General features: G+C 45.8%; 1 protein-coding gene across 3 annotated transcripts in view; it reads left to right on the top strand.

Annotated features, from left to right (window-relative positions):
• Positions 1 to 27645, top strand: part of KIAA1549L (KIAA1549 like) — a 739655-nt gene that overhangs the window by 699678 nt on the left and 12332 nt on the right. For all 3 annotated transcript variants that reach the window (XM_069623580.1, XM_069623581.1, XM_069623582.1), the window contains 4 exons: positions 1574 to 1924; positions 5141 to 5238; positions 5987 to 6132; positions 23600 to 23748. In XM_069623580.1, coding sequence (XP_069479681.1) covers positions 1574 to 1924; positions 5141 to 5238; positions 5987 to 6132; positions 23600 to 23748 — 744 coding nt within the window. The remainder of the gene's footprint in view (positions 1 to 1573; positions 1925 to 5140; positions 5239 to 5986; positions 6133 to 23599; positions 23749 to 27645) is intronic.

Genomic DNA, 27645 nt, shown 5'->3' on the forward strand with positions numbered 1-27645 from the left:
TCCTGTAATCTCTTTGTTGATGACCCTCAGGCTATCTTCAGCTTCCCTGACTTCACCTCAGAGCTCCCCAACAGAATCTCTGACAGTCTCTCAGTCACATGTCCCTGGATGGCCATTTGCTGGCTTATGCGTAACTCCAATAAGACGGAGGTCCTCTATCTGTCTGTCACAATGCTCCTCCCCTTCTCTTTTCTCCTTTCTCTTTCTACCCAACCTACTCACTCCATCCCATAAGGCTTGCAAACTAGGCGGTCCTACATCTCCATCAAGTTGTAACATTGACTGCCACAAAACAAAGATCTGTCCTCCCCTCACCTGCCATTCAACTATAACTCTTATCTCACCACTAGTACGCATTTGCCTAGGCTACTGCTCTTGCCTCCTTCTTGGCCTCCCAATCTACTCATTTTCCCTGCTTGACAAACTCCTCAACTTTGCAACATGCACTCTCTGCAGTCTTCCCTGCTCCACTCCTACCTCTCCTCACTACCTTCATGAAGGATGGATCTCTAAGAGCTACTGATCCCACTTCAAATCTATCTGTGGTCTTGTGCCCCGTAGCGCAACTCCTCCTCTTCCTGTACTCTCTGGCCTAGCACTACTTTCAGCCGTTTCATTTCTCGCCCACCCTGTGCCGCGACTCACTTCTAATACCTTGGCCTATAGCCCATTATCACTTGAATGCCTCACCTAATGAAATTAAAAAATGCAACCAACATCACACATTTGGAAGATGTCACTTTTTCGGCCACTGTGGAACTCTTTTTTTTACCAGAATAGTGAGCTACCCTGTGATTAGTGAGGAATTGTTATGCATATTGAAATAAATCTTTCAGGTTCAGCAGGTGTGGGAAAATAGTTCGGGATGACCACCGTGAAGAGTATCATTCCAGGGGCATGGCGGAGAATCTGACTATTCGCTGTTATATGCCTACAGTTAAAGTTTAGACAGATGGAGGTTCAGCCTAGTGCCCATATGTTACTCAGTCACTGCATCACACTAAGGAAGTCATTCACTGATGATTGAATACATGAACACACTTGAACTGTATTATCCAAGGAGCTCTGTGGCATGTATACGTATTTGTAAAAAGTGCAATGGGTGGGGTTAATTCGTGTTGCAGATATTTGAAGTCCTTGTTCAGTTGTTCTCTGTGGGCACAGTATAGCTCAGTGGCAACACGCTTGTCCTGGAAGCAAGATGATGCAGAGCTGCACAGGTTTGAATCCCGGGTCTGCACTTAGACACCTCTTTGGTATTAAGCGTGTTATAAAAAAGCAATTTTATATGCATTTGTGTATGGGACTGGGGACTTTGAAGGAGTCCCTGGGTGTTCATGAGGAGTCAGTGGAGGGCTTCCGGGTCAGAAAGCTGGAGTCTTGGGGCATCTTTGCATTTAAGAGTATTGCTGCAAGTGTAGATTGTTGTAGGGAATGTCTGTCTGTTTCCTGTTTAGGTTCTGCCCACCCTCTGATTGACGCCTAATTACCAGCATATAAAGGTGACCTGCCATCCCTCTTGCACTCCTACAGGTGACCTGTTTATCTAATGCATTAATATTGTATTCCGTAGACTGAACCCGAAATCATCGAAGAAACAAATGTTGACCGTGTCAAGGAATCTCGACGCTTTGCCAAAACTCGCCAGGTGAAAGGACACTCAGAAACCTCTACGCTCAGTTCCCAGCCCTCTATTGATGAGGTCAGGCAACAAATGCACATGCTCCTGGAAGAAGCCTTCAGCCTGGCTTCTGCCGGCCATGCAGGGACTAAAAGGCCGCCCGAGCCTTATACCTCTCCACAGCAGCTGCCCTACTCAGAGGTGGTGACCAGTGCGCCGGGGACTATGACGCGGCCTAGAGGAGGAGTACAGTGGGTGCCAACGTACGGACCTGAAACCTATCAGTACAGCTTACCAAGACCAGTAAGTTCATGTTATTGCAGACTGTTGCTGTGATGGGCATATCATTGGCAATGATATGGAGCAATGCTGACACCTTCGTAATACTTGCCCCGGTGCATTCACTACCGTATTGACTGGTCTCTTTTATGTATTGGAAATTGTAATGGCAAATACTTACACTAAACTGCCTGTTGGATGTTTGATATTTGTTTTAAAATCACATGGTAAAATTAGGTTTTTCATACCTGGGTCTGCATTCTATACAATATTGTGGTGGTTAAATCACATAATTGAGGGTACCCAGTGTATTATTATGTGCGGCATAATGTTACATTAATTGGTGGTTCTATGTTCTTAGATCGCCAGGTTTATTTCCGCTGAGTTTTTTGCTGAATATTTTCAGCTGAAAAAACTCATCAGATGTTTTATTTTTTTATTTGTGGGGGGTTGCCGCCTAACCCCCTTCACTATTATCTAGTCCCTATTCCCCACGCCCCTACCCCTTATATCGACATCCCACCCCCCCCCATATTTTTCCATTTGTTTTTTCGGCTGAAGTTTTTCAGTAAAAATCTCTGTGAAAAAAAAGCCTGGCGATGTACAACATTGCTCTGTTATGGTAGGTGCAAATCTCCTAGTAGTGCACTGCCACCACTGCACCAAGCACATGCAGTGGGAGCTACTCTTCCCACAGGGTGGTACTACCAGAGACGGAATCATCCATGTTGGGGTTCCTTGGGACTCCACACCGAGAAAAGCCGGAGGAAGATTTTGCTAGTGCAGGGACATAAAGTGGCTGTGCTCCCTCTCCATGTGACAGGGGACACCCCATGACTGCCGTAGCAGGATCCATTGGGTGTCCCTGCCCACACTGCAAATGGCGCCTGCGTGGGGAGCGCACTTTCTAGATCACAGGATGACTTACCCAAAACTGTATATCATAAAGAAGGATGTGATGATGTAACACACTGAAAGAACTCATGTGTGTCATAACCCTACCATTGGGAAACATTCATTTATTTATTTGTTGTGCATTTGTAAGGTCCTTATAAAACTAGTAAATTGTGTTTCTAAGCGCCCATAGGGCAACTGGGAGGCAACATGGGAATGAAAGTCAAATATAACAATGAAAGATAGAGGCGGACCTACTAGGCTTTGCGAGCGTTCAGAATGTGAAAGTGCAGAGAGAGAGAGAAGAGATGAGGTGTTGGGGGGATACATGCAAGACATAGACCCCCATCTAATGGAGCAATACAGATTTCCCCCTCTCCCTGTTTTCTACCATGCCACACCTTTTCCTGTTTTTCTTACTCTTTCTTCCCATCACTTACATGTCCCTTGTAGAACAACAGAAGTATCTTACAAAAGGGGCTGCTGTGATAATTGAATGCTATAAACTTCAAGACCCTCCTTTTCTCTTCTTCATTCCCTCTCCCCCTCCCCTGCTAACATCCCCGTCTGCCACAGTGACTGGCTACCTGGTTCCCTCTGAGTTTTACAGGGCACAAGCACCCCTGCTCAGTCTACCCCCTCCTCGCAATTAGCGTGCGGACCCTCACCCCCTGCACCGCATGCAATCCCTGGCACTTGCCCTCTTGGCCTCCCCTTAGCATTTTCCTAGTCCCGTGGCCCTCTTCCCCTCCCCACCGCCCCCCTTTTTCACTTGCACTCTCTCTGCTTTACCCTGCACTTCCCTTCCCACCCTTGCACTTCCCTCTCCCTCGCACTTCTTGTTACTGCACTTGCACGATCCGAATGTCACATGGCCTAGTTGTTCCATTATTGTGATCTTTCTCCCTTGGCCCACCCACCCTTTTTTGTCTTGTAGCGCCTTGAAACACCATTTGTTGTATAGGCGTCTTGCAATATCCAATAAATAAATAAATGAATACACAGGTCGGTGAAATTATGACAGGTGACTGACAGCTCTAAGATGGGAGGAGCTGCTAAATAAAGCAGGGTGGTTGAATGGAAATAAATACCTTGACTCGTGATCCTACCTAATTGGGCGCCTTGGCTCAGCTTCAGTGCGTGACTCTTGTTAAGTGAAGTAGACCCTGACAGTGAGAGTCACAGTAGTCAAGGCGCAGTAGTGCATACCATTCTCAGTGACAACTTAAACACACTTCAAATGTTGCTATAGCGACTTCAGCAGTGTTCAAGGCAAGTCTTCTGAGTAAGGAGAAGAAGAAATAGAAAAGTGCTTTATTTGTATTGTTTTAATCACACTTCTTGGTGTTTTTAATTAGGGAATGTGATATAAATGATTTATAACCCAATGTATCTCGTTTAAAGTGGCTGCATGCCCTTAACATACCATATATTGGTCCCTGACCTCAGCCTTTATGAGATCTTATCTAGTAGATGGCTAGAATTGAAGCCTGGTTTTCCAGAAATCCTAAAAGTTAGACAGGATCGTGGCAGGTGCTACCACAAGGCAATTTGTATTTATTTGAGGGACGGAGATGTCAATTTCAATGAGAAATGACTTACAATAACATACTTACAGATAGTGGTGGCATTTTCAGGAATGGTGCCTGTACAATAGCACAAAGACAAAAACCATTGGCCAGACAGTTTTGAGGGTGTAAAAAAGAGGATCATATACCAGGCACAAAACAAAACAAAAAAATATTCATAAGAACACAAGTGACTTACAAAGGTAACATTAAGCTAAGGGGGCAGGCGCCTCAATTCTAGAAGGCTGCCAAGAGCCAACGGAAATAAGGAGGGGAGGTGGAGGGCCCTAAACACATGAGGTCTGGCCCCATGGTTTGGAGATGGACACAAGCAAGTCACTTTGCCTACACATGCATTAAGTGTTGTACAGGCCCTGCCAGGGTGTCACCTGTTGCTGGAAGTGCCATTCTGTAGCACAGACAGGTGCACGCTGAGCGGATCCATAATAAACACAAATTGTTGCTAGGGCGACGAGTCCCACCACACGAGTGTCTCCTTCGCCACCTTTGACACCAATCCGAGCGTTCGGCTTTCTCTGCTAAAATTCCCTAGAAAGCCGTTTAGAAATGCATACAGATGTGATGATGAATTTTGAATGGGACTGCAATGCTGTTAAGCAGCACTCCTTCGCTGAACACCACCCGTTAAGCTGTCACCTTACTAACCCTGCCCCATCGTTCTCCCAAGAAGGCCACATCCCGAACAGCCTTTGATGAAGTGCCTGCCTGTTATGTGTTTGCTGATTGAAAAGCTCGCTGTGCTCTGCTTCCTTCACAGGCATTCAGATTTTCTCAGCTTCCTGAAATGGTGATGGGCTCGCCCCCACCCCCTGTCCCGCCCAGAACTGGTCCCGTGGCCGTCACTTCTCTCAGGAGGTAATTGATTTCCCGCTTCCTTCCAGCAATAAACTGTAAATCTATACAACTGCAAGGGGAGAGAGAGCCTGCCACGCCACGCCGAGCTCGCGCCTGCCACCCTCGTCACCGCAGACGGCCTTGTGTCTTAAAAGACGACCTACCGGCTGCCCCGCGCATCAATATTCACGGCGCATGGGTGGATAATTGTGATAGCCATCTTCCTGCTGAACGCGACAACAGGATCCCACAGAACTGTGCACCGTGTGTGCTCTTACCGAGCCCCCTATGTGTAGGCAGTGCAAGGCAGCTGTAATACGATTACCCCTTATAGGGCATGTCTGGGTGGACGCATGTCTGGGTGGGAGGACCCCGTGGGAGGGCCCCCCTGTTCTCACAGCCCTGAACCGTCACCTGGTGGCAGGACTGGAGTGTAGGATACGCACACCCGTGTGAGGCATGGCTGAATGGCGTCGTGCGCGGTGGGCAGCATAACACGAGGGGCTGGCTACACTGCAGCACATTCGTGTTTACGCAGGCACATCCTCTGAATTGCTGCAGTAATAAAACAGGGCCTTGTAGCCCACTGAACTGCTACCCCCTCCCCAGTCAATATTTATGTCATAGTAAAAGCGTGCGGAGGAATTTTGCATTTGGAAGGGCTGCCACCCTGTGGCTGCTGGTAGCCACGAAGACTGATTGCAGTCGGCAGGGTTATTTGTCTCTACTGTTTGATGCCATCCGTTTTTTTGTTTGTTTATATGTACAGGTCGACGTCAGACATCGGCAGCAAGACGAGAATACCTGAGTCGAGCGGTACCGAGCAAGCACAGCACGACACTGTCGCCTTTGCCTCGGTTCTAAGAAACCCCGTCCCCATTGCCCCACTGGACCAGTCGGCTTCCAATTACTCAGGTGACTCGAAAGGACGAAAAGATCCCATTTACACAGCACGCAGCACTGGGAAATGATAAAATGGGACACTGGGACTGCACATGAGAGGAGAGAACAACTATATTGTGGTGATATAGGCATGTTTCCAATGGGAGGCTGCTCACATCTGTCCAACCTTGCTTCAGCGGATAGGTGCTCATTTTACATGATTCATATATTATTATTTTTTTGTAGGTAATGGCAGGGGTGTTAAAGGATTGCATTTTTCACATGGAAACCTATTGACATGTGGCTGTTTCCCCTTTTGTTAAACTTAGGAACAACGTTTTTTGTGACAGGAATTGGGCAGAGCGTTCACCATGGCATGAACATGTAGGATACGGCCCCTGGGTTGCGGGCTACAGATTCTGGGTTGTAGGCTAAGGCCCCTGATGTGCAGGCTAAGGTCTCTGGGTTGTGGTCTAAGGCCCTTGTGTAGGCTAAGGCATCTGCGTTGTAATACAATGCCCTTGTTGTGCAGGCTAAGGCCCCTGGGTTGTAGACTAAGGCCCCTGTTGTGCAGGCTAAGGCCTCTGCGTTGAGGTCTAAGGCCCTTGTGTAGGCGAAGGTCTCTGGGTTGTAAACTAAGGCCCCTGTTGTGCAGGCTAAGGCCTCTGATGTGCAGGCTAAGGCCTCTGATGTGCAGGCTAAGGCCTCTGATGTGCAGGCTAAGGCCTCTGGGTTGTGGTCTAAGGCCCATGTGTAGACTAAGGCCTCTGGGCTGTAGAATAAGGCCCCTGTTGTGCAGGCTAAGGCCTCTGGGCTGTAGAATAAGGCCCCTGTTGTGCAGGCTAAGGCCCCTGGGTTGTAGACTAAGGCCCCTGTTGTGCAGGCTAAGGCCTCTGGGCTGTAGAATAAGGCCCCTGTTGTGCAGGCTAAGGCCCCTGTTGTGCAGGCTAAGGCCTCTGCGTTGAGGTCTAAGGCCCTTGTGTAGGCGAAGGTCTCTGGGTTGTAAACTAAGGCCCCTGTTGTGCAGGCTAAGGCCTCTGATGTGCAGGCCAAGGCCTCTGATGTGCAGGCTAAGGCCTCTGATGTGCAGGCTAAGGCCTCTGGGTTGTGGTCTAAGGCCCATGTGTAGACTAAGGCCTCTGGGCTGTAGAATAAGGCCCCTGTTGTGCAGGCTAAGGCCTCTGGGCTGTAGAATAAGGCCCCTGTTGTGCAGGCTAAGGCCTCTGGGCTGTAGAATAAGGCCCCTGTTGTGCAGGCTAAGGCATCTGGGTTGTGGTCTAAGGCCTTTGTTGTGTAGGTTAAGGCCTCTGGGTTGTAGTATAAGGCCCTTGTTGTGTAGACAAAGGCCTCTGGGTTGTAGACTAAGGCTCCTGTTGTGCAGGCTAAAGCCTCTGAGTTGTAGTTTAAGGCCCTTGTTGTTTAGGATGAGGCCTCTGGGTGGTAGTCTTAGGCCCCCTGCTGTGTAGGATAAGGCCACTGAGGTGTAGGCTAGCGATCATAGGATGTAGGTTAAGGCCTCGGTTTTATTGGCTAAGGGTTCTGAGTTGTAGGCCAATGCCCCTATTGTGTAGACTACCCCCCTCCCCAGTGTGTTAGACAAAGGTGCCTGTTGTGCAGGCTAAGGCCCATGGGGATTTGTGGCCTGAAAAGTTGTATCAATCAGCCGGTTGTATGTGATAAAGAGGCACATTTCACCTGGGGATGAATGCCAATGAGCTGCACTTTTCTGAAGTACAATGAGGTTTGTGCTCAAACACAGACACAGGAATCGACTGCAATGGGAAGACGTTTGCTTCTCGTTCCTTGCACACACGTTTATGAAAGTTCTTTTTTCATCGCATCTTTAAAGAAAGGGGGCACTTTGTCCTTTTCAAGGCAGTTTCTTTAATGATGACTATGACTCGATGGGTTTACTTGCCACTGTGTGGCAAAGGCACTTACCTCAAAAGATGGCGCCTTTCAAGATATGCGCTTTAGAGATGTCAACAAATTTTTTAAAATGAATCCCTCCATAGAAAACATTCCGCTACCATTGAACTCTTCTCTGGATCTTTTCCTCAAGTGTTGTGAAAAATATAACACTGCCCGTAAGTCACCAACTTTCTCTCACTTGACCTTGGCCTATCTGGTGATTAGGGGAAGTGTCAGCACTTCATAGACTGACCTTTGTAAAATAAATTAATTCCACAGCTGATCCGCCCAGGGTCCTGTGATGGTTTGAAGACATTGATAAACCTGCCCGAGATTAAAGGATGCCTAAATGCTGTAAACCTATAATACGCTCATGGGTAGGTTGGGCTTTGCGACTTAATGTGGAAAAGGCATCATATTCTCTGGGCTAGACTATTGCATGTCCTGGTCATGTACATTGCAGAAACAGGGTTATTCCAGGACTCATGGTGCAAGAACACACTCATCACACTCTATATAGAAGGGGTGACGGACTGTACAAAATGATCACGTTTGCTCTCCTGGACATTCTAGGTAGCAATTTGGTCGAGCTTACTTCTTGGGTTGCGGTCAATTACATTCTGCCTATGGCCCGGACAGGTTCTTGTAAGGGAATGTCCGCCTCGGCCGGCTCATTCGTGCTGATCCTGTGAGCCACGATTGCAGGCGTAATGATCTGAGACCACCATACGTGGCTATTCTGGATTACACTGGGAGAAAGCCATCTCTCATAGGCTAAGTTACTCTCTTGGGGTATGGATCGGGCACTATTGAATATCTACTCTCTGTAAACCGGCACTGACGCCCACGTGTACTATGTCATCGTCTGAGGGTCTTCATGAGTTTTTTGTGTTTTCATCCATTCATTCCTTACATGGACGCATCTGGATGTCGAACCATACATGGATTGATTTTATACATTCATGGCGCATTTTGGTGTTTTATTATATTTTCACCTTTTGGTATCACTCCGTATGCACTGCACATTCCAGTGTTTCTGTGCTCTGCGTTATAAAGAAACTCTTCTTACAAAGTTAACATCTTGCGTTCCGTTGACGCAAACCTTTAAATGTTTACGGTGTGCACTAGCTCAACGTAAGGGCTGGGCGTGAACAATATGAAAAACTGAAGGGAACGATTTTGACATAGAATTCCCAAAAGTGTGGTTTTGTTGTTCAGATGCGGCGCTTGATAATTTGGTGCATTATCTTTGATGAGGTCGAAAGTAAGAGATGTTAAGTGTCATGTGACCCTAACTAGACCGCCACTACTGCGGCAGTATAATGTCACTTAGCCTTAAAAGTCCACATATTCAGTGTTCCCCATGGCATGCGCTGTGGAAGAATAACAGAGCACCGTGGCTGAAAATAGGTCCAGAAAATGGTTACACCCTATTTCTCTAATTATTATTATGCTGTTTATAGAGCATGGACCTGCTTTGATAAGCAACGGATCGCTTTACAAAGGTATACAACAAGACAGACGCATAACAGAGCGCTTTACACGGATATACAGCAGTACAGATGCAGAATGGAGCACTTTACAGAGGTATACAACAGTACCGACCCATAATGGAGTGCTTTACACAGGTATACAACAGTACCGACGCATAATGGAGCACTTTGCAGAGGTATACAACAGTACCGACGCATAATGGAGCGCTTTACAGAGGTATACAACAGTACAGACACATCAAGGAGTGCTTTACGGAGGTATACAACAGTACAGACGCATAATGGAGCACTTTACAGAGGTATACAACAGTACAGACACATAATGGAGCGCTTTGCAGAGGTATACAACAGTACCGACCCATAATGGAGTGCTTTACACAGGTATACAACAGTACAGACGCATAATGGAGCGCTTTACAGAGGTATACAACAGTACAGACACATCAAAGAGTGCTTTACGGAGGTATATAACAGTACAGACGCATAATGGAGCACTTTACAGAGGTATACAACAGTACAGACACATAATGGAGCGCTTTGCAGAGGTATACAACAGTACCGACCCATAATGGAGTGCTTTACACAGGTATACAACAGTACAGACGCATAATGGAGCGCTTTACAGAGGTATACAACAGTACAGACGCATTAAGGAGTGCTTTACGGAGGTATACAACAGTACAGACGCATAATGGAGCACTTTACAGAGGTATACAACAGTACAGACACATAATGGAGCGCTTTGCAGAGGTATACAACAGTACCGACCCATAATGGAGTGCTTTACACAGGTATACAACAGTACAGACGCATAATGGAGCGCTTTACAGAGGTATACAACAGTACAGACACATCAAGGAGTGCTTTACGGAGGTATACAACAGTACAGACGCATAATGGAGCACTTTACAGAGGTATACAACAGTACAGACACATAATGGAGCGCTTTGCAGAGGTATACAACAGTACCGACCCATAATGGAGTGCTTTACACAGGTATACAACAGTACAGACGCATAATGGAGCGCTTTACAGAGGTATACAACAGTACAGACGCATTAAGGAGTGCTTTACGGAGGTATACAACAGTACAGACGCATAATGGAGCACTTTACAGAGGTATACAACAGTACAGACACATAATGGAGCGCTTTACACGGATATACAGCAGTACAGACGCAGAATGGAGCACTTTACAGAGGTATACAACAGTACAGACACATAATGGAGCGCTTTGCAGAGGTATACAACAGTACAGACGCATCAAGGAGTGCTTTACGGAGGTATACAACAGTACAGACGCATAATGGAGCACCTTACAGAGGTATACAACAGTACAGACACATAATGGAGCGCTTTGCAGAGGTATACAACAGTACCGACCCATAATGGAGTGCTTTACACAGGTATACAACAGTACAGACGCATAATGGAGCGCTTTACAGAGGTATACAACAGTACAGACGCATCAAGGAGTGCTTTACGGAGGTATACAACAGTACAGACGCATAATGGAGCGCTTTGCATAGGTATACAACAGTACAGACACATAATGGAGTGCTTTACACAGGTATACAACAGTACAGACGCATAATGGAGCGCTTTGCAGAAGTATACAACAGTACACACATATAATGGAGTGCTTTACACAGGTATACAACAGTACAGACGCATAACAGAGCGCTTTACACGGATATACAGCAGTACAGGCGCAGAATGGAGCACTTTACAGAGGTATACAACAGTACAGACACATAATGGAGCGCTTTGCAGAGGTATACAACAGTACCGACCCATAATGGAGTGCTTTACACAGGTATACAACAGTACAGACGCATAATGGAGCGCTTTACAGAGGTATACAACAGTACAGACGCATTAAGGAGTGCTTTACGGAGGTATACAACAGTACAGACGCATAATGGAGCACTTTACAGAGGTATACAACAGTACAGACACATAATGGAGCGCTTTGCAGAGGTATACAACAGTACCGACCCATAATGGAGTGCTTTACACAGGTATACAACAGTACAGACGCATAATGGAGCGCTTTACAGAGGTATACAACAGTACAGACGCATCAAGGAGTGCTTTACGGAGGTATACAACAGTACAGACGCATAATGGAGCACTTTACAGAGGTATACAACAGTACAGACACATAATGGAGTGCTTTACACAGGTATACAACAGTACAGACGCATAATGGAGTGCTTTACAGAGGTATACAACAGCACAGACGCATCAAGGAGTGCTTTACGGAGGTATACAACAGTACAGACGCATAATGGAGCGCTTTGCATAGGTATACAACAGTACAGACACATAATGGAGTGCTTTACACAGGTATACAACAGTACAGACGCATAATGGAGCGCTTTGCAGAGGTATACAACAGTACACACATATAATGGAGTGCTTTACACAGGTATACAACAGTACAGACGCATAACAGAGCGCTTTACACGGATATACAGCAGTACAGGCGCAGAATGGAGCACTTTACAGAGGTATACAACAGTACAGACACATAATGGAGCGCTTTGCAGAGGTATACAACAGTACCGACCCATAATGGAGTGCTTTACACAGGTATACAACAGTACAGACGCATAATGGAGCGCTTTACAGAGGTATACAACAGTACAGACGCATTAAGGAGTGCTTTACGGAGGTATACAACAGTACAGACGCATAATGGAGCACTTTACAGAGGTATACAACAGTACAGACACATAATGGAGCGCTTTGCAGAGGTATACAACAGTACCGACCCATAATGGAGTGCTTTACACAAGTATACAACAGTACAAACGCATGATGGAGCTCATTACAGAGGTATACAACAGTACAGATGCATAATGGAGCGCTTTACTCGGGTATACAACAGTACAGACGCATAATGGAGCGCTTTACAGAGTTATACAACAGTACAGACCCATAACGGAGCGCTTTATACAGGTATACAACAGTACAGATGCATAACAGAGCGCTTTTCGGAGGTCTAAAGCATGCTGTTGCAAATTCTTTAGACAAAATAAGGACCAAACCTTCAGGGTCCCTCTATCCCACCAATACACTCGTTTTTCAGGACCAATCAAACTCAGGCAACGCTGCCCCTTGTCCCGCGCTGTAAGCTCTCCTTTTAACACACTGCCTCAGATATTTCCGCGGGTCCGGTGGGACTGAACGCTGCAAGGCATCAATTCCTGTTGTTCAAAGGGTTTCTTGTGCTCTGAGGTTCTGAGAACAAAACGTTTAACTGTTTGCATCGTTTACCCTTGTGTCTGCTTTCATTTGCCTTTTAAGGGGAGCCGAGGCACCACTAGAGGGTTCTGAAATCACTGTTTTCGAGGAGCTCTGCTCACCAGGGATGTGGGGTCGCCGCCCTCACAGTCTCGCCGTTTGCAACAGACGAAACCACGCCGTTAACTCCCAGTGTGGTGTTCTATAATTGCTAATGGCATGTGTTTATAAACAGATTATCTATTAATAATGCAATGAGCGGCAGGTCTCCGGAGAACCTGATTCCTCCCGCCCTGCACTATCGTCTAGGAATAAAGCTAACACACAGGGCTTGATTTACAAAGCATTTTTCAATGGGACTTTCCCATTGACAAACTGTTTTGTAAACGGGGCCCACTGTGTTTAATGCTTGGTTCGGCTGCTAGTTTTCTTCGATGGAGGAAAGGCTTAGTTGGTAAGAAGTGAACTTGGCAAGTGGACCTGTGCCTCCCTCCCAGAAAGGACACGTTTACATGTCTCTAGTAGTAATGGGTGAAATCGCTCAATTTCCTTCTGCCATGAAATTGGCAGATTCCATGCAAAATTCGCCCAATCCATCAATTTCGCTTGTGGGGCGGAATAGGCAGTTTGTGGCCTTTTCCCTGGCAACATTTCATTTTTCGAAATGTTGTGTGTTTTGCCCTTTTCAGTTTCACTGTATTCCCAAAAGTTTGCTTTTTGGGTGTTTCAGGCAAACAAAACCTGACATTTTAGGGAAAAATGAAATTTCCACACCAAGAAAACCACCAAAAGATGTGGCAGGAGAGGTAGAAAATCACCCAGCTGGTGGAACGTAATTGTTGGAGAATTTCGCCAATTCCATTTCACCTGTGGTAATTTTGCCCACCAATGGTCTGTAGCAATGAGCTAACCTCAATAGCAGAAATGGTTGTAGGCTTCTGAAGAGTTTTATGATGTCAGCATGGCCTAAGCTGTTAAAAAGAAAGCCAGTGTTCTCAGTGATTAATCTTACCTACTGGCTATGCAAGTCATTAAGTTCTTGGAGGTACATCTGGAAGGTGGAGGAACCATGACAGATATGCATTTTGAGGTTTATATAGAGCATAGCTAACTAGGAAGCAACTGAGCACTGATCATGTCGATGAGGGTGATATATGAAGTAAAAAGGGAGTCTGGTCTGGAGGTCCTTCCTGAACTTCAAGAACACTGGCACAGTCCAAATTGTTACTAGGATAGGGATGTGAGGATAGCTCAGGGGCAACATCCTCTTCTTGGAAACAAGACACAGCTGAGCAGTTTGGGTTTGATACCCACCCCCACGCTTGGAGTCTGGAGTCCGACATGAAGTGCGATATAAAAAGACAAAATCACTGTTTTTTGCCCACGGGCAGTGGTTTAGCTAGAGAGGGCATGGTTGCTGTTTTTTCGTTGTGCACCAGTTTCATCTTGAGCCTGATTTTTGGAGAAGCGCAACCCACCTGAACTACAGAGTTTTGCAGGTTGGTAGTCAGTTGTGTGCAGCAGTGGTGTAGGTGTCATGTGTTCAGGCTTTCGGCCATGTGCACCTCCATATGTGTACATTAGTTACATGCAAACCTGAAGCAACATACATGTTATACCTACATGGCGATTAAGCTCTGTCTTGCATGTGGATACTTTCTGTGTTCATCAAAACTACTGAAGGCCGCTATTGATTAAGCTATGCGCAGCGGTTAATAAATCTACCCCAATGTTACTGACATACAAAGTACTGGTCCAAAGACTTAGGCACCGACCGCTCTGCTCTCTGGAGTGAGGCAGGTAAGGACTACTAACACACAATTTGAAACAAGGAACCTCCAAGAACCTCACCCCTTAACTGAAAGGATGAAGGATATTTCAGGGGCAATGCGTTTGTCTTGGAAGGAAGACAACACTGTCCAACATGGGTTTGAATCTCGATCCCGCGCTTAGGAACCGCTTGCTGGTGTTAAGCGCATTATAAATGAACAATAAAATAAAGACATAAAATCCATGTCACTTATTTTGGGTGCCCACACACCATCCTCTTCCTATGAAGGAACCAAACATTCCACATTCAAACATGTGGAATATATGCCATTCTTTTGGCATATATTCCATACAAGCTCGTCTGGGATAGCTTTGCCTTTAGGAATCCGCATCGCAGTACCATACTCACACCCGCCTCTCAATGGTTGTTTGTGCTGGAGGAGGTGATGTCTTTTATTGATCCACCAGAAACATGCAAGGATGTTTCTGAGTACATTAGCATTCAGGATCACACAGCTTTCAAGTTATCTTTCTGGGACCGGCAAAGCTACGCACAACCATCTTGCTATCCAGCCAGGGTCATTGTGTATGTAGCGGTGAAGGCGGGGCAGTCATGTACCACAGGCACTGAAAGGAAGAAGAATAACAGGCCCCTCCCACCCTGAAATGTAACTGTGCGTCCAGCAGTTGTCTGAATGAGGCAGCCAAATATGTTGAGAAGAGTGTGTTTTTTTGTAAGTGCAAATCAGAGCTGAGGGAAGAACAATCAAAGTATATTGAGAGTGAGGTGATAGCTCCCCTAACTTGTTGGCAGAGCAGCTTGTTAACATGACACAGCCGAAGACGTTTGTGAGGAGGTGACATGCACAGGTTATGTTTTCAGAAATCAAATTTAAGGATGACTATTGGTAATGGAGTCCGCGCACGGCCTCTGAGATGTACCGTTACAGCCAAGGGCATGGGTCCCTGGAGCTCTGTCCCATGGATTCACCTAGCTAGGTCCCTCCAGGCTCTCCTACCCGTACTGCTCCTTCCTGCACAGTAGGGCAATTTACTCTCCTTTGAGTGCACTCACGCAAGTGCTATAGTCTTCAGCAAGTGCACAGAGATCATGCTAGTAGGGGAGCATTAGCCACTGAGAGGTTCCTCTTTAGCTTGTGATACATTCACACCAAAAGGACATGAAGAAAGCTATGCCAAATGATGTAAACATGGCAAATTAATGATTTGTTGTGGACCAGAAATGTTGAAAAATACTAAGAATAGCTAGTGAGGTGAACTGAGCAGTGTGCTCATGGGCGTAATTTTAGGGGGGACGGGGGTGTTTGTCCCCCCCTACTTTCAGGGCACACTATGTTGTCCCCATTCATTTGAATGGGGCACCTTTTCTTCAGAAGTCATGTCCCCCCCCAACATTTTCAGCTAAGTTTCTCCACTGAGTCTGCTAATTGCAAAACCATGCAGGAGCTCATTTTCTTCAAATTGTAAATTAGGTCAATGACGACTTAGTTAAAGTAGGTCAAGGGCTGACCTTTACCATAAATAACTGATCAAAAATATATAACGGTGCAATCCAAGGATCTGGGGCAGTTTTATTAATAACTAAATACAAGACATGTATGGTTTTGACAAGGTGGCTACTGGGATTAACCAATTACACAGCCATAAGCAGTTGATGTCATTTTCTTTTCAGCTTGGTGGGTAATGACTCATCTATGACAAGGAATGTGTGTATTCAGTTTTCTCGGATGATTTCACCCAAAGCAACCATTTAGTTTCCCACCTAGGAAACGATCCAGGGTGCAGATTACTGGAAACCTTTTGATGTAGGCAGAGAGAGGAAGGGGCGGAGTCAGAGTAGCCCAGGAGAAACCTTCAGTCAACCGAGTGCTCCCACCGTAGAGGAGCACATCATGACATGTGCACTGGGGGGCCCTGCCTGTGATGCTGGAAACGCATCGGAGGGAAAGGGCCTCAGTAACCTTGTCCTTTACTGTCCTTTACTGGTTTTTATCATGTGTTCTGTCATGTTTTCCATGCAGGAGTCCATGTGGGACTCTTGGCAGTGCAGCTCTTCCTGTTTTTGGTTTGGAGTACAGACCCATGGGATACACTTATGGCACCTATGGGTGGGGTACAACCCTGTGCCCCTAGTGTAGGTTTTTGGGCACCTCTGTGTGGCCCACAGAGCAGGGTATGGGCTGGTGGCAGCTCCATGCTGAATTTGACAGGTGCTCTGAGTATCCTCCATTTTGGGATACCCATGCCCTGCCATTGGAATCAGTTGATTCCTGATAGGAAACAAGATGGGCCCTGTAGCCTCTTGCTTTCTATTGCCTGTTACCTTGTTTTCCCAAAGTCTTGGGAAGCCCTGGCTCTGTCCCTTCGCCCTGACTGGCTGTTGGGTGGAATTTCCATATATGGTGTTGTTGTGAAGTCCCGGCCAGACTGGCTGGAGCCTTCCCAGTGACTGTAGGTTGTGGGTACACGCTGTGGGTGGGACCTGGGTGAATGGAGTGTGTGACGAATATTCCCTTCTTGTTGTGGATGTCTAGTTTCTGGTGTTTGACACAATGACTGAGACAGCCCTGCCCGAAACTGGTATGAATGCAGGGTGGAGTGTTGAATGACTGGGTACTTGTCCCAATACACATAACTTGTTGTGAGTGTCTGGAGAGAAGTGAATGGCCTGAATGCACTATGCACCTGATTGGCTGCCTGCCTGCATGAATGCTCTTCTGACCAATTGGTTGCCTTAGTGTGACCCAACAGAATGAATGGGAGATTAACTAGTATATCTGGGGGCCTCTCACTGCTAGAATTCGTGTTCAGAAGCTGAAGAGACTGGAGTTGAAACTGAAGCTTAACCTTGAAGCCCTGCTGGAAGAGAAGTCTTGCTACTGCTCTACTTCACGAATCCGAAAGCTACTGTGTCTCCAAGGACTGACCCAGAGAGGACCTGGATAGGCGCCCTCTTCCTGAGCTACGAGGGACCACCGTGCACTGCTAATCTTTGCCAGCGCTCCCTGGTAGACTGACCTACCACAGGCTGCCGACTGGGGGGCGGGGACTGCCGCGGAATCACAAGGAGAAGCGCCCGGACACTGTTGTCCATCACTGTCGACGACTGCTGTCGCCGACCGGAGCCGCCATGCTCCCTTTGCATAAGTAATATTTGATCCAAGGATGCTCTCGCCTGCACCATCGACGGCTTTGTCCCGCCGGTGAAAGCTGAGGCTGCCGACGTGCTGAGGAGCATCTGCCGGTGAGTTTCCCGCCACCTAAAGACCACAGAGACGCCGACGACTCAACGCCCTTGCTGGGCCACAGTTCTTCAAACTCTTTGCGGTCCTGAACTATTGTCACTGAAGTGCCCTGCACACCTTTTCCTTGCAGGACGCCAACGCTCCGTCGTCGACGAGCACCGCTAGGAATGGAGATGCTACCTCACTGTCGTCGTTCAACCCTTTTCCTTGTGGGAAACTCGACGATCCGCGGCTCCTGCCTTAAAGGGAGGTGCTCAAGAAGGATCCGTCGACGACCCGACGACGAACTCTGCTCTTCCAGGTACATTGAGGTGGTAGAAGGAAATAAGACTCTTGTGAACAATATATGGACTGGGCTTGTATGATACCTTTATTTACAGGTTGCTCATGTGGGGGGATCTCCATACAGAACTGTGTCTAGGTAACGGGGCCAGTATTCTGCCAATTGTTCTAACCAACTACTTTCCTCCTATGTCTATTGTTGGTTACCTATATTAATTGATTTCTGTGGCATTTAACTAGAATACAGTTGATACACTATAATGGAATCTAATAATAATTGGGTACCACTTAAAACTGTATATGTTTACCATTGTAGATTCACTGAGCACAAAGTGAGTTATTGTGATTGTGTACATAACCTTGAACTTAATTATATAAAGACTGTGTTTTAACTAATACAGTGTGTGGACATGCCTTTGTGGGGGCTTGGGGACTACACTGTACTTAATAACCAGACTGCATCACCTCCTGAGAAGCTAGGCCCTGATTGCTCGTCCATTGCTACCAACAATAGAGAATCTTGGCTGGGGTCCTCTGTGCCTCTCCTCTACCATATAGGGAGCAGAAGTACAGACCCCCCTCCAGTCTTTACACTGCCAGCAATGTGAAATGAGACATAGAAAAGTTACACAAATGCAGCAGCCTGCTGGATTGCAATGTGAAGTTAAATGCAAACTTAAACATAGTGTCTTCTAGGTCAAGGTACATTGGAAATAAAAGTGCCCATTGAACATATGTTCTCAATGTGTTTTTTTACTATGATTGCCAATAAAATACAGAAACAAGAAACCACTCCTTTAAGTACCACTGACCAAAATAAACAATGCGAAAATACATATATTTGCCAAGAAGCACACATGGATTGGAAACTTACACCCATGCTTTTTTTAACCATGCGTTAAATATAGTCACATTGAAGGGTAACTGGATATCAATTGTGAAGGCATTGCATAATTTTGAAGTGAACAAAGAAGGAGCGCTAAACCAAAACAAGGCACCAAAATGAAGTCAGATGTGAAATGACTAGGGGAGTTAGAGAAGCAGACATCAGAGTGGCTTCATTGAAACAATGCATAAGAATACTAGTTAGTAGCAAGAGACTGGTAGTATTTAATCAAAAGCTGCAAAAATGATACAGGAAACAAGGGAAGAGATATAAGGAGGAAGCAAGGATGATCAAATAGTAAGGGCAAAGTGGAAAGAAGAATTAGTTAGAAAAGAAATAAGTATACTGGGGAGCAGCTAGCCAGGGGGAGGAACATGCATCTAGATGTAAGTATACTGGGGATGAGCTAGCCAGAAGGAGGAACATGCATCTAGATGTAAGTATGCTGGGGATCAGCTAGCCAGAAGGAGGAACATGCATCTAGATGTAAGTATACTGGGGATCAGCTAGCCAGAAGGAGGAACATGCATCTAGATGTAAGTATACTGGGATCAGCTAGCTAGAGACAGGAACATGCTGTAGATGTAAGTATACTGGGGATCAGCTAGCCTGAGGGAGGAACTTGCATCTAGATGTAAGTATACCCGGAATCAGCTAACCAGAGGGAGGAACATGATCTAGATGTAAGTATACCGGGGATCAGCTAGCCAGAGGGAGGAACTTGCATCTAAATGTAAGTATACCGGGGATCAGCTAGCCAGAGGGAGGAACATGATCTAGGTGTAAGTATACCGGGGATCAGTTAGCCAGAGGAAGGAACATGCATCTAGATGTAAGTATACCGGGGACCAGCTAGCCAGAGGGAGGAACATGCATCTAGATGTAAGTATACCGGGGATCAGCTAGCCAGAGGGAGGAACATGCATCTAGATGTAAGTATACCGGGGATCAGTTAGCCAGAGGGAGGAACATGCATCTAGATGTAAGTATACCGGGGATCAGTTAGCCAGAGGGAGGAACATGCATCTAGATGTAAGTATACTGGGAATCAGCTAGCCAGAGGGAGGAACATGCATCTAGATGTAAGTATACCGGGGATCAGCTAGCCAGAGGGAGGAACATGCATCTAGATGTAAGTATACCGGGGATCAGTTAGCCAGAGGGAGGAACATGCATCTAGATGTAAGTATACCGGGGATCAGTTAGCCAGAGGGAGGAACATGCATCTAGATGTAATTATACTGGGAATCAGCTAGCCAGAGGGAGGAACATGCATCTAGATATAAGTATACCGGGGATCAGCTAGCCAGAGGGAGGAACATGCATCTAGATGTAAGTATACCGGGGATCAGCTAGCCTGAGGGAGGAACATGCGGAACATGCATCTAGATGTAAGTATACCGGGGATCAGCTAGCCAGAGGCAGGAACATGCATCTAGATGTAAGTATAATGGGGATCAGCTAGCCTGAGGGAGGAACATGCATCTATATGTAAAACAGTAAAGGCATGACCTAAGAGTTTGTCAGGTTAAAAAGGCACAAGAGATACTATCTTTTGATGATATGAAACTGGAAACTACAGCTTCGAGGGACTGACACAAATGGTTCCTGGAATGTTGAGGATGAGTGACAGACTAACCTGAGATTTCATACAGAACAAGAGGGTCTGTATGGGTAAACCCTTAGCGAGCACGGCCCATCCATGTGTCAGTAGCCCAGAATGAGTTTGAAAGGAGATACTGCAAGGAGACTTATAAGGAAGGAAAAGAGAAACATATATACTTATTGTCAGCAAAGAGTTGAGCTTTGAAATCCTGAGAAGACTGAGACAGATTTGGATTGGGTCCACCAGGGGACAGCAGTCCACCTCGTATTTTTATGGATATCATATTTAAATATTTAGGCCCTTATTCACAGAGCGTTTGCCAATGGGGTTTTGCCATTAAGAAACGCTTCAGTGAATTAGGCCCTTAATCTGTCTGAAAACTAAAAAAGATGTTCACCTCCTGTTCTCCAACAATGCATTCATGAGGCAAAATTGGATTTGGAAACATTTGAAAAACTGGCAAGAATGCGAATTGACTTGACCCACTCTGAAACGCATATTTTTTTAACTAAACCTACAACTTGCACTCCCATTTTGACAGTATTTTTTGTCACGGAATCTTTGCAGTTATAGATCCCGGTGGCATGCATCTGTCTGAGGTGACTTAACATTGCTATTGCTGCAACGACAATTGGCATGCTGCCGTGGATAGTTTATAAATGGTGCTGCCAGTTGGTCGACCGGGCATGCTGTTTTGTGAAAAAGAGCTGTTCCATTTGCTCAAAACAGTGATTGCAAAGTATCTATCACGTGGAAGATATGTATGTCCCAAAAAATGTCCCACAAAGCAACCTGCCAGTCCCAAGCGACTGCGGAATGCCTGGCCTGTGACAAAGGAGCGATGATACCCAATAACTGCTGAACCCATATGCATGCATTAGTATTGGCCGACCCCCAGAGCCTCACCCGTAATAATAGGCTCACAACTTGTGTCAAGTATTGGCAATAAAAAGGCCGTAGGATTTTTATTGGTTATTGGTTATGGCAATTACAATAATCACATATCATATTAGTATCATACTTTTGGGCACCGGGTCCTGAGGTAACCCCCTCAGGCCCGTGCCCGCCTTCTTGTGTCCCACGACTTGTTGTGGGCACCGTACAGTAACTTGTACTTCTTTTCCCTTTTGTTCTTCTCCCTTCTTTTGTAGGGTGGGAGGGTTCTGTGGTAAAGAAGCAAAAAGGTTGGAAGACACTGAGTACACAGTGAACCTCCTGTTTGTTTGGGTCCCCGTTCAGGGTCCACAAACAGATTGTGTTTACACAGAGCCTGCTGCTCTTAATTATAAGACCCAGGGAGGCCCTGAGTCTTTGTTATGTAAGTAGTGGGGGCTGCTGTTGTCACAGACCCCGGCCAGATAGCCGACTGTCTGGCCCCCTGATGGGGGCAGGTCTTTGAACCTGGGCCCTGCCTGACTGTTGGTTCCCTTTTGGTGCTTAGCACCTTGCAGTTTGGAGGAAGGGTGAGGTGACTGTTCACACTTCACCCTTCCTTGGCTTTGTGCTGCCGAGACAGCATGTCTCTGCAGTTGGGGGGAGGAGAGGAGCATGGCTGAGCAAGGTAGGGGCTGCCCCTCTCGCAGGCTGCTAATGGTAACAGCAGTTACCCTGCCTCGCTTGGGGGGGCCCTGCAGCATTGCCCATGTGTGAGCTACCCTGGCCAACAACAAGTTGCCTACATTTTTATTTCTGCCAGATGTTAACCTTTTGATCTTTTATCCAGCTTTTTGGGTCTTACGCCATAATGTTTTATGTACCATTTTCATTTTAATGGGTACCTCCCTGGGTCTTTGATATTTTCATTAATAAATGCTTGTTAGATTGACTTCTTTGCAGTTACTTATATAACATGATGCCCAGTGTACTGATAACCCTAGGCCACTGCCACCACTCTGCATGTTTACCTTCTCAACATCAGGAAAATCTGCCCACATCTCACCCACAACTTGGACAAACACTCATCTCGTGATGGGCAAACTTGATTATTGCCTAATCCCGGGTCTCCCTCTATACTCTTTGTCTCCCCTTAACGAAGATCTCAACCTTGCGACAGGCACCCTCTACAACTTTCCTTGATCCCAGCCATTGTGCACCAGGCTGGATGGGTCTTCATGCAAAATCATGCTCCCTTTAATGTTCCACTATTCACAGTCTTGCCACCCTCCACACACCACTTGCACCACACTAATGGCACCTCCTTGCCTTTTGTATTCCGCTCTTGAATGTTTGATCCACCTCTCCCCTTAAACTATCTGTCCCCCACCAAGGGACTCCTTCCACTCCCATTACTTTTCCTACCTGCTTCCCCTCCACTGGGATGCCCTCACTCCAGACTTTGAAGCCATCCTTATCTATGAAAGAGTTGAAGGCCAGGCTAAAGCTCCAGTTACTGGGCAATACACTGGTTCCTCTGATCCATTAATCCTCTCAAGCTGGCCCTGGTCCACCCGTTCCCACTATGCCCAGCACATATGTTCCATAGATTTGAAATGACAAGTCATTTACAACGCGCCTGTACACAAGTGTTTCTAGGCGCGACAAGACACGGGAGGGAAGACAGAGGGAGGACAAAACTCGCGATCTTACTGGGCCTTGTGTCATTCAGATAGGAATATATCTGTACATTATTGTTAGGCCCCTCACTCAGACATCCTTAATTGTATTTAAGGGTATCATGCACTAGGACTTTCTCTGTCACCTGTATTGCCTCTTGTTTGTGTCACATCTCTTTGAAACGACTTCCCCAATAGTCAATAAAAACAATCCAGTAAATGCCCCAAAGAACTTGATGATAGAGCTAAGAAGGATACACACAAATACTAAATAAATACCATACACCATGAGCAAACACTCAATTATTTCAGCAAAACATTTAATGAATTGCCATTTGTCACACCATCCAATTTCTGAATGTTTCAACAAGCTTCTCAGGGGAGAATAACAAAGACTGTCTCCTCGACCAGTTTCATGTTATTTTCACCCCCATAATGACATGGAATTCCAATGGATGTTCTTTTTTTCTCATGATTCGCGGCAGGTGATACAGTCCCAGCTGTGTTCGCAATTCCGGCCAACCGAAGTGGGTTCACAGGCTACTTCGTCCCCAGACCGCCAGCATCATACAGAAACCAAGCCTGGGTATCCTACACGGGAGAAAGCGAATTACCAGGTCAATGGGCTGATTCGGTGAGTACTGAAAAGCAAGCACCACAAGGGCCACGTGACTTGTGAACTGTATGTAGATAGCATGTTACTATTCAATCACCCCAATAGCCATTAAGAAAAGCAAGAAGCCACAAAAAGAATGAAGACTTGTGATTTGGTTTAGAGCCACATTTTGGGGGGCATATTAATGATCATTTGCACTAGGACAAGAATGGGGTACATACATTTTGTACCAGACTTGCTGGATATGTAATAACAAATGCACCAAACAGAGTGTCCATATATTTGTGCAGTATTTTCCAAAATATGAAAGGCAGCAAACACATTTTTACTAAAACTTAGACCGATCTTTCAACTTTGAAAAGCGCGGAAACGCACTTGCTCCATCCTTATTTTTCGAACTTTGGAATAATAGTCCAACATCAGTTAGCTTCTTTGTTCGTCCTGGTACAAAACCTTGTGTTATAAGGTGCATGCTAACTTCAAATATGGTGCAAAATGGGCTGGGCCCATTGTTTTCACCACACCAGTGCAAAATTGTAAGTATTATGAACTTTGCATCCTCATTGTAATGCACAGCAAGGCGTTTTGTACTCTACATACTTCGTAAAGTAATCACAGCTTAATGCGGTTCTTATGATGGAAAGCATTGCCTGGTTCTGTGTCTACTGAGCCACGAATAAAAATGCATAGAGGTGATAGACCAATGAATCTTAGACTAGCAAGAGTTTGAGTGAGCAACTGAAGGATAAGGAACCGTGTTGTTCCCCGCATGGCAATTTCATCGTATCCCGGTTCACCGAAACCGATCACGGCGCTTCGGGCAAACATCTTTTAATTTCTGCGCCACCTTCTCTCTCCATACAAAAAGCAGGGGACACCACCGCAACCCCTGTTCCCTTCCTCCCACTCCCCCTCAGCCCAGTCAAGTGTTCTGAGGGAAACGACCCGCAACACACGTCTCTTCACCCGCATCATACCGTTCTCCCCCACCCCATCCACCAATCCACACACTGTCACTCACACCAAAATAACACCGGCCACCCTCCTTACCTTGTACTCCCCCTTCGTCCATTACTTCCTGGTCCCATCTTCCTCTACTTCCGCATATGCGCGTTTATCAACCGCAAGCAATTTGGATGCCCTGTTTCACGCAGCTGCAGTAGAACAGTGAGTTTGCTGCCTGCAATGAAACCGGCTACTTTGAAAGATACCACTCTCCTTCGTGCTTACCTAGTACTGGATGAAATAGCGATTCCTCTGCAGGTCAAGGCAAGATCACCGTACACAGATAGGCAATGCTAGCAACATAAAACATCTTTTTTGCTGTGGACTAATAGCTAAGCTAGGCACGATACTGGTTAAAATAGTAAATTACCGGGGTATGATTTTCAAGTATTGACGTTCATTTGTTCCCCAAGTCAAACCACGCAATAACTAGCCAAGAGAACACACTAGCAGCCTGAAACATTCCTCCACCACAAGAGAAGCAAAGAAGAATTAACTAGACCTTAAATGGTCATTTAAAAAGACGATTGCAACATACTGTACTGGAAATCCACCTCCACTCAGTGTGACCATCGATCACCATCCGCTGGTACTTCACCCATTTTATTAGATGGTGGTCTGCTGGCACTCTGTTTCCTCCTCATGAGATAGCTGTCTCCTTGTACTCTGTTTGAATTGTATGGGACAGCTGTCTGCTGTAACTGTGCCTGCACTCTGTGGGATAACGGCCAGTTTCCACTGCATGATTCAGACAGATGTCATCAGGTACTCTGAATCCACTCCATGAGACAATTGTCTAGTGCTATTGTGTTTGCACTTGATGAGCCCTCTGTCTGTTGGATTCACTTCTCGGAATGTCTGTTGCTGTCTCTTTTTAATGTCTTGCAGTATGCAACTACTGGTCTTCCAGTTCATTAGCCTACAGCCTATCATATGTTTGGTGCATGCAATGAATTTCGGCTTTAATCAAACTAAAAGTAAAAGAAAACAACACAGGGGATTCCCAGGGGTAGGTATAGATGGGAGGAGCAAGGAAATCCTTTCCATAGGATGGTCCTTGGAGGTTGGTACCCTCAACTGAAAACAATGAGCCTCATTATGAGTTTCGCAGTACAGCAGAGGCAAATCCGCTAATTTACCACCAAAATCATTCACCGTTGCCACCAATCAGTCCAGTGGGCTTAGTATATAATTTCGAGTGGTGGTATGTGGGTGTAAATCCCCATTTTTGGAGTCCCTAGAAATCCATGGTGATTTTTGAAAGATTTACTGCAGGTGGTATTCTGCATGGTAAATCATTGATTTTTGGCCTTAAAGTTGAGGATTTACCTCCAGCATTTTGGTAGGGGTAAAAGCTCCACTTTAAGCACAAAGTTAATTTTTCTCCTTATTTATATTCCCTAAAGGATTATTATAAGGATTCAATGAAGGATTTGGCTTTATAGAGGAATGAGAGTTGCCAAGGTCATCTAAATTGGTACTATTTAAACACTCATCTTTATTATTCACCTCAGGGTCATAGGAGCTTTCATCTCTATGAATGTCAGTGACTTTAAAAGGAGTTTTCTTACTCCCAATGCATAACTGGTTATAATTGTTTTCATCCACATTCAGAGACTTAGCTTGGGAAAATAAAATCTCTCTCTGATAGCAAGGCATTACATATTCCGTTATCAATGATATTTCCTTCTTTGAGGAAGACAAATACCACGTCTCACCCAATAGAGTCTTTCTGTTCCCCCGGCAAATACCACCCCGAGGGTTAGGATCAGGAAGCATTTGCCTTTTCTGGGCCACCTGAGAGGAGACTTTAGGTAGGGTATTTTTGAGGACTATGTAGGATTCACCACAGAGGTCTCCGGATAACTATTCATAAAGACAGGTATGCTCACAATTGTTGGGACAGTCCGTATTCACTGTATTCATAGATTTGTCAACCAAACCTGACATGCGATTCACATTAGTTTGATTCTAATAGGAAAAACCCATTAGGCATGTTTGAAAAATAATTTATATATTTAAAAAAACAAGCTCTCAAAAAGAAGTCCAGCAACCTTTTTGAGCTGAAGATGTTATGTTATCCATTTCATACCCAGAGGTATAGCGCAACTAACACCAAAAGGCAACCTGGCGCTACAAGACGTTCAGAACACCTACATTGGCCCAGCACAGACTGTCAGAAAAGCAAGGTTTTTAATGAACGTCTAAACTGCAGATGAGCCACAGTGGACTGCAGTGTAATCGGCAGGGTATTCCACAATTTGACAGCCATCACAGAAAAGGAACGACCACCAATTCAGACAAACTAAAATCTTGACACAGAAATAAGAAAACTGTCCCCCGAGCGCAGAGAGCAGCAGTGTACACAAGGGTGACATTTGTGCTGCAGGTATTCAGGCCCCACAGCATGGAAAGCCCTGTGTGCAAGACACAGGGTTTTAAAATGCACCTGCTTGGCCACTGGGAGCCAATGAATATCACAAAGAATTAGAGTTACAATAGTCAATACGACTAAGGACTAAAGCTGCAGCAATCGGGGCACAAAGATGTTGAGGAATGAACTGCAGCACCTTTCTCAGGGTCTTCAACTGGAAATGGGCAGCCTGACACACCAGACTGATCTGAGTGGCCGTAGACAGGGATGCAGAACATTTAACACCTAGATTTCTAACAACTGTTACAGCGACAGGAAAAGGACCAATAGATGAAGGCCAAAATGAAGGAGTCCAAAGAGAGGTGGCAGAAGCAGAACCCACCACCATGACCTCAGACTTCCCACTGTTCAATCTAACCCAATTGTCGCTCATCCAGCTCCCAACGGCCTGCAGACAGCCCCTTAGCTGAGTAGCACTGGAAGGATGAAGCAGATCCAGAGGGACTATGATTTGAGTATCATCAGCATAAGAGTAA

The sequence above is a fragment of the Ambystoma mexicanum genome, chromosome 11 (assembly GCF_040938575.1).
Source record: "Ambystoma mexicanum isolate Mex_15411 chromosome 11, UKY_AmexF1_1, whole genome shotgun sequence".
NCBI lineage: Eukaryota > Metazoa > Chordata > Amphibia > Caudata > Ambystomatidae > Ambystoma > Ambystoma mexicanum.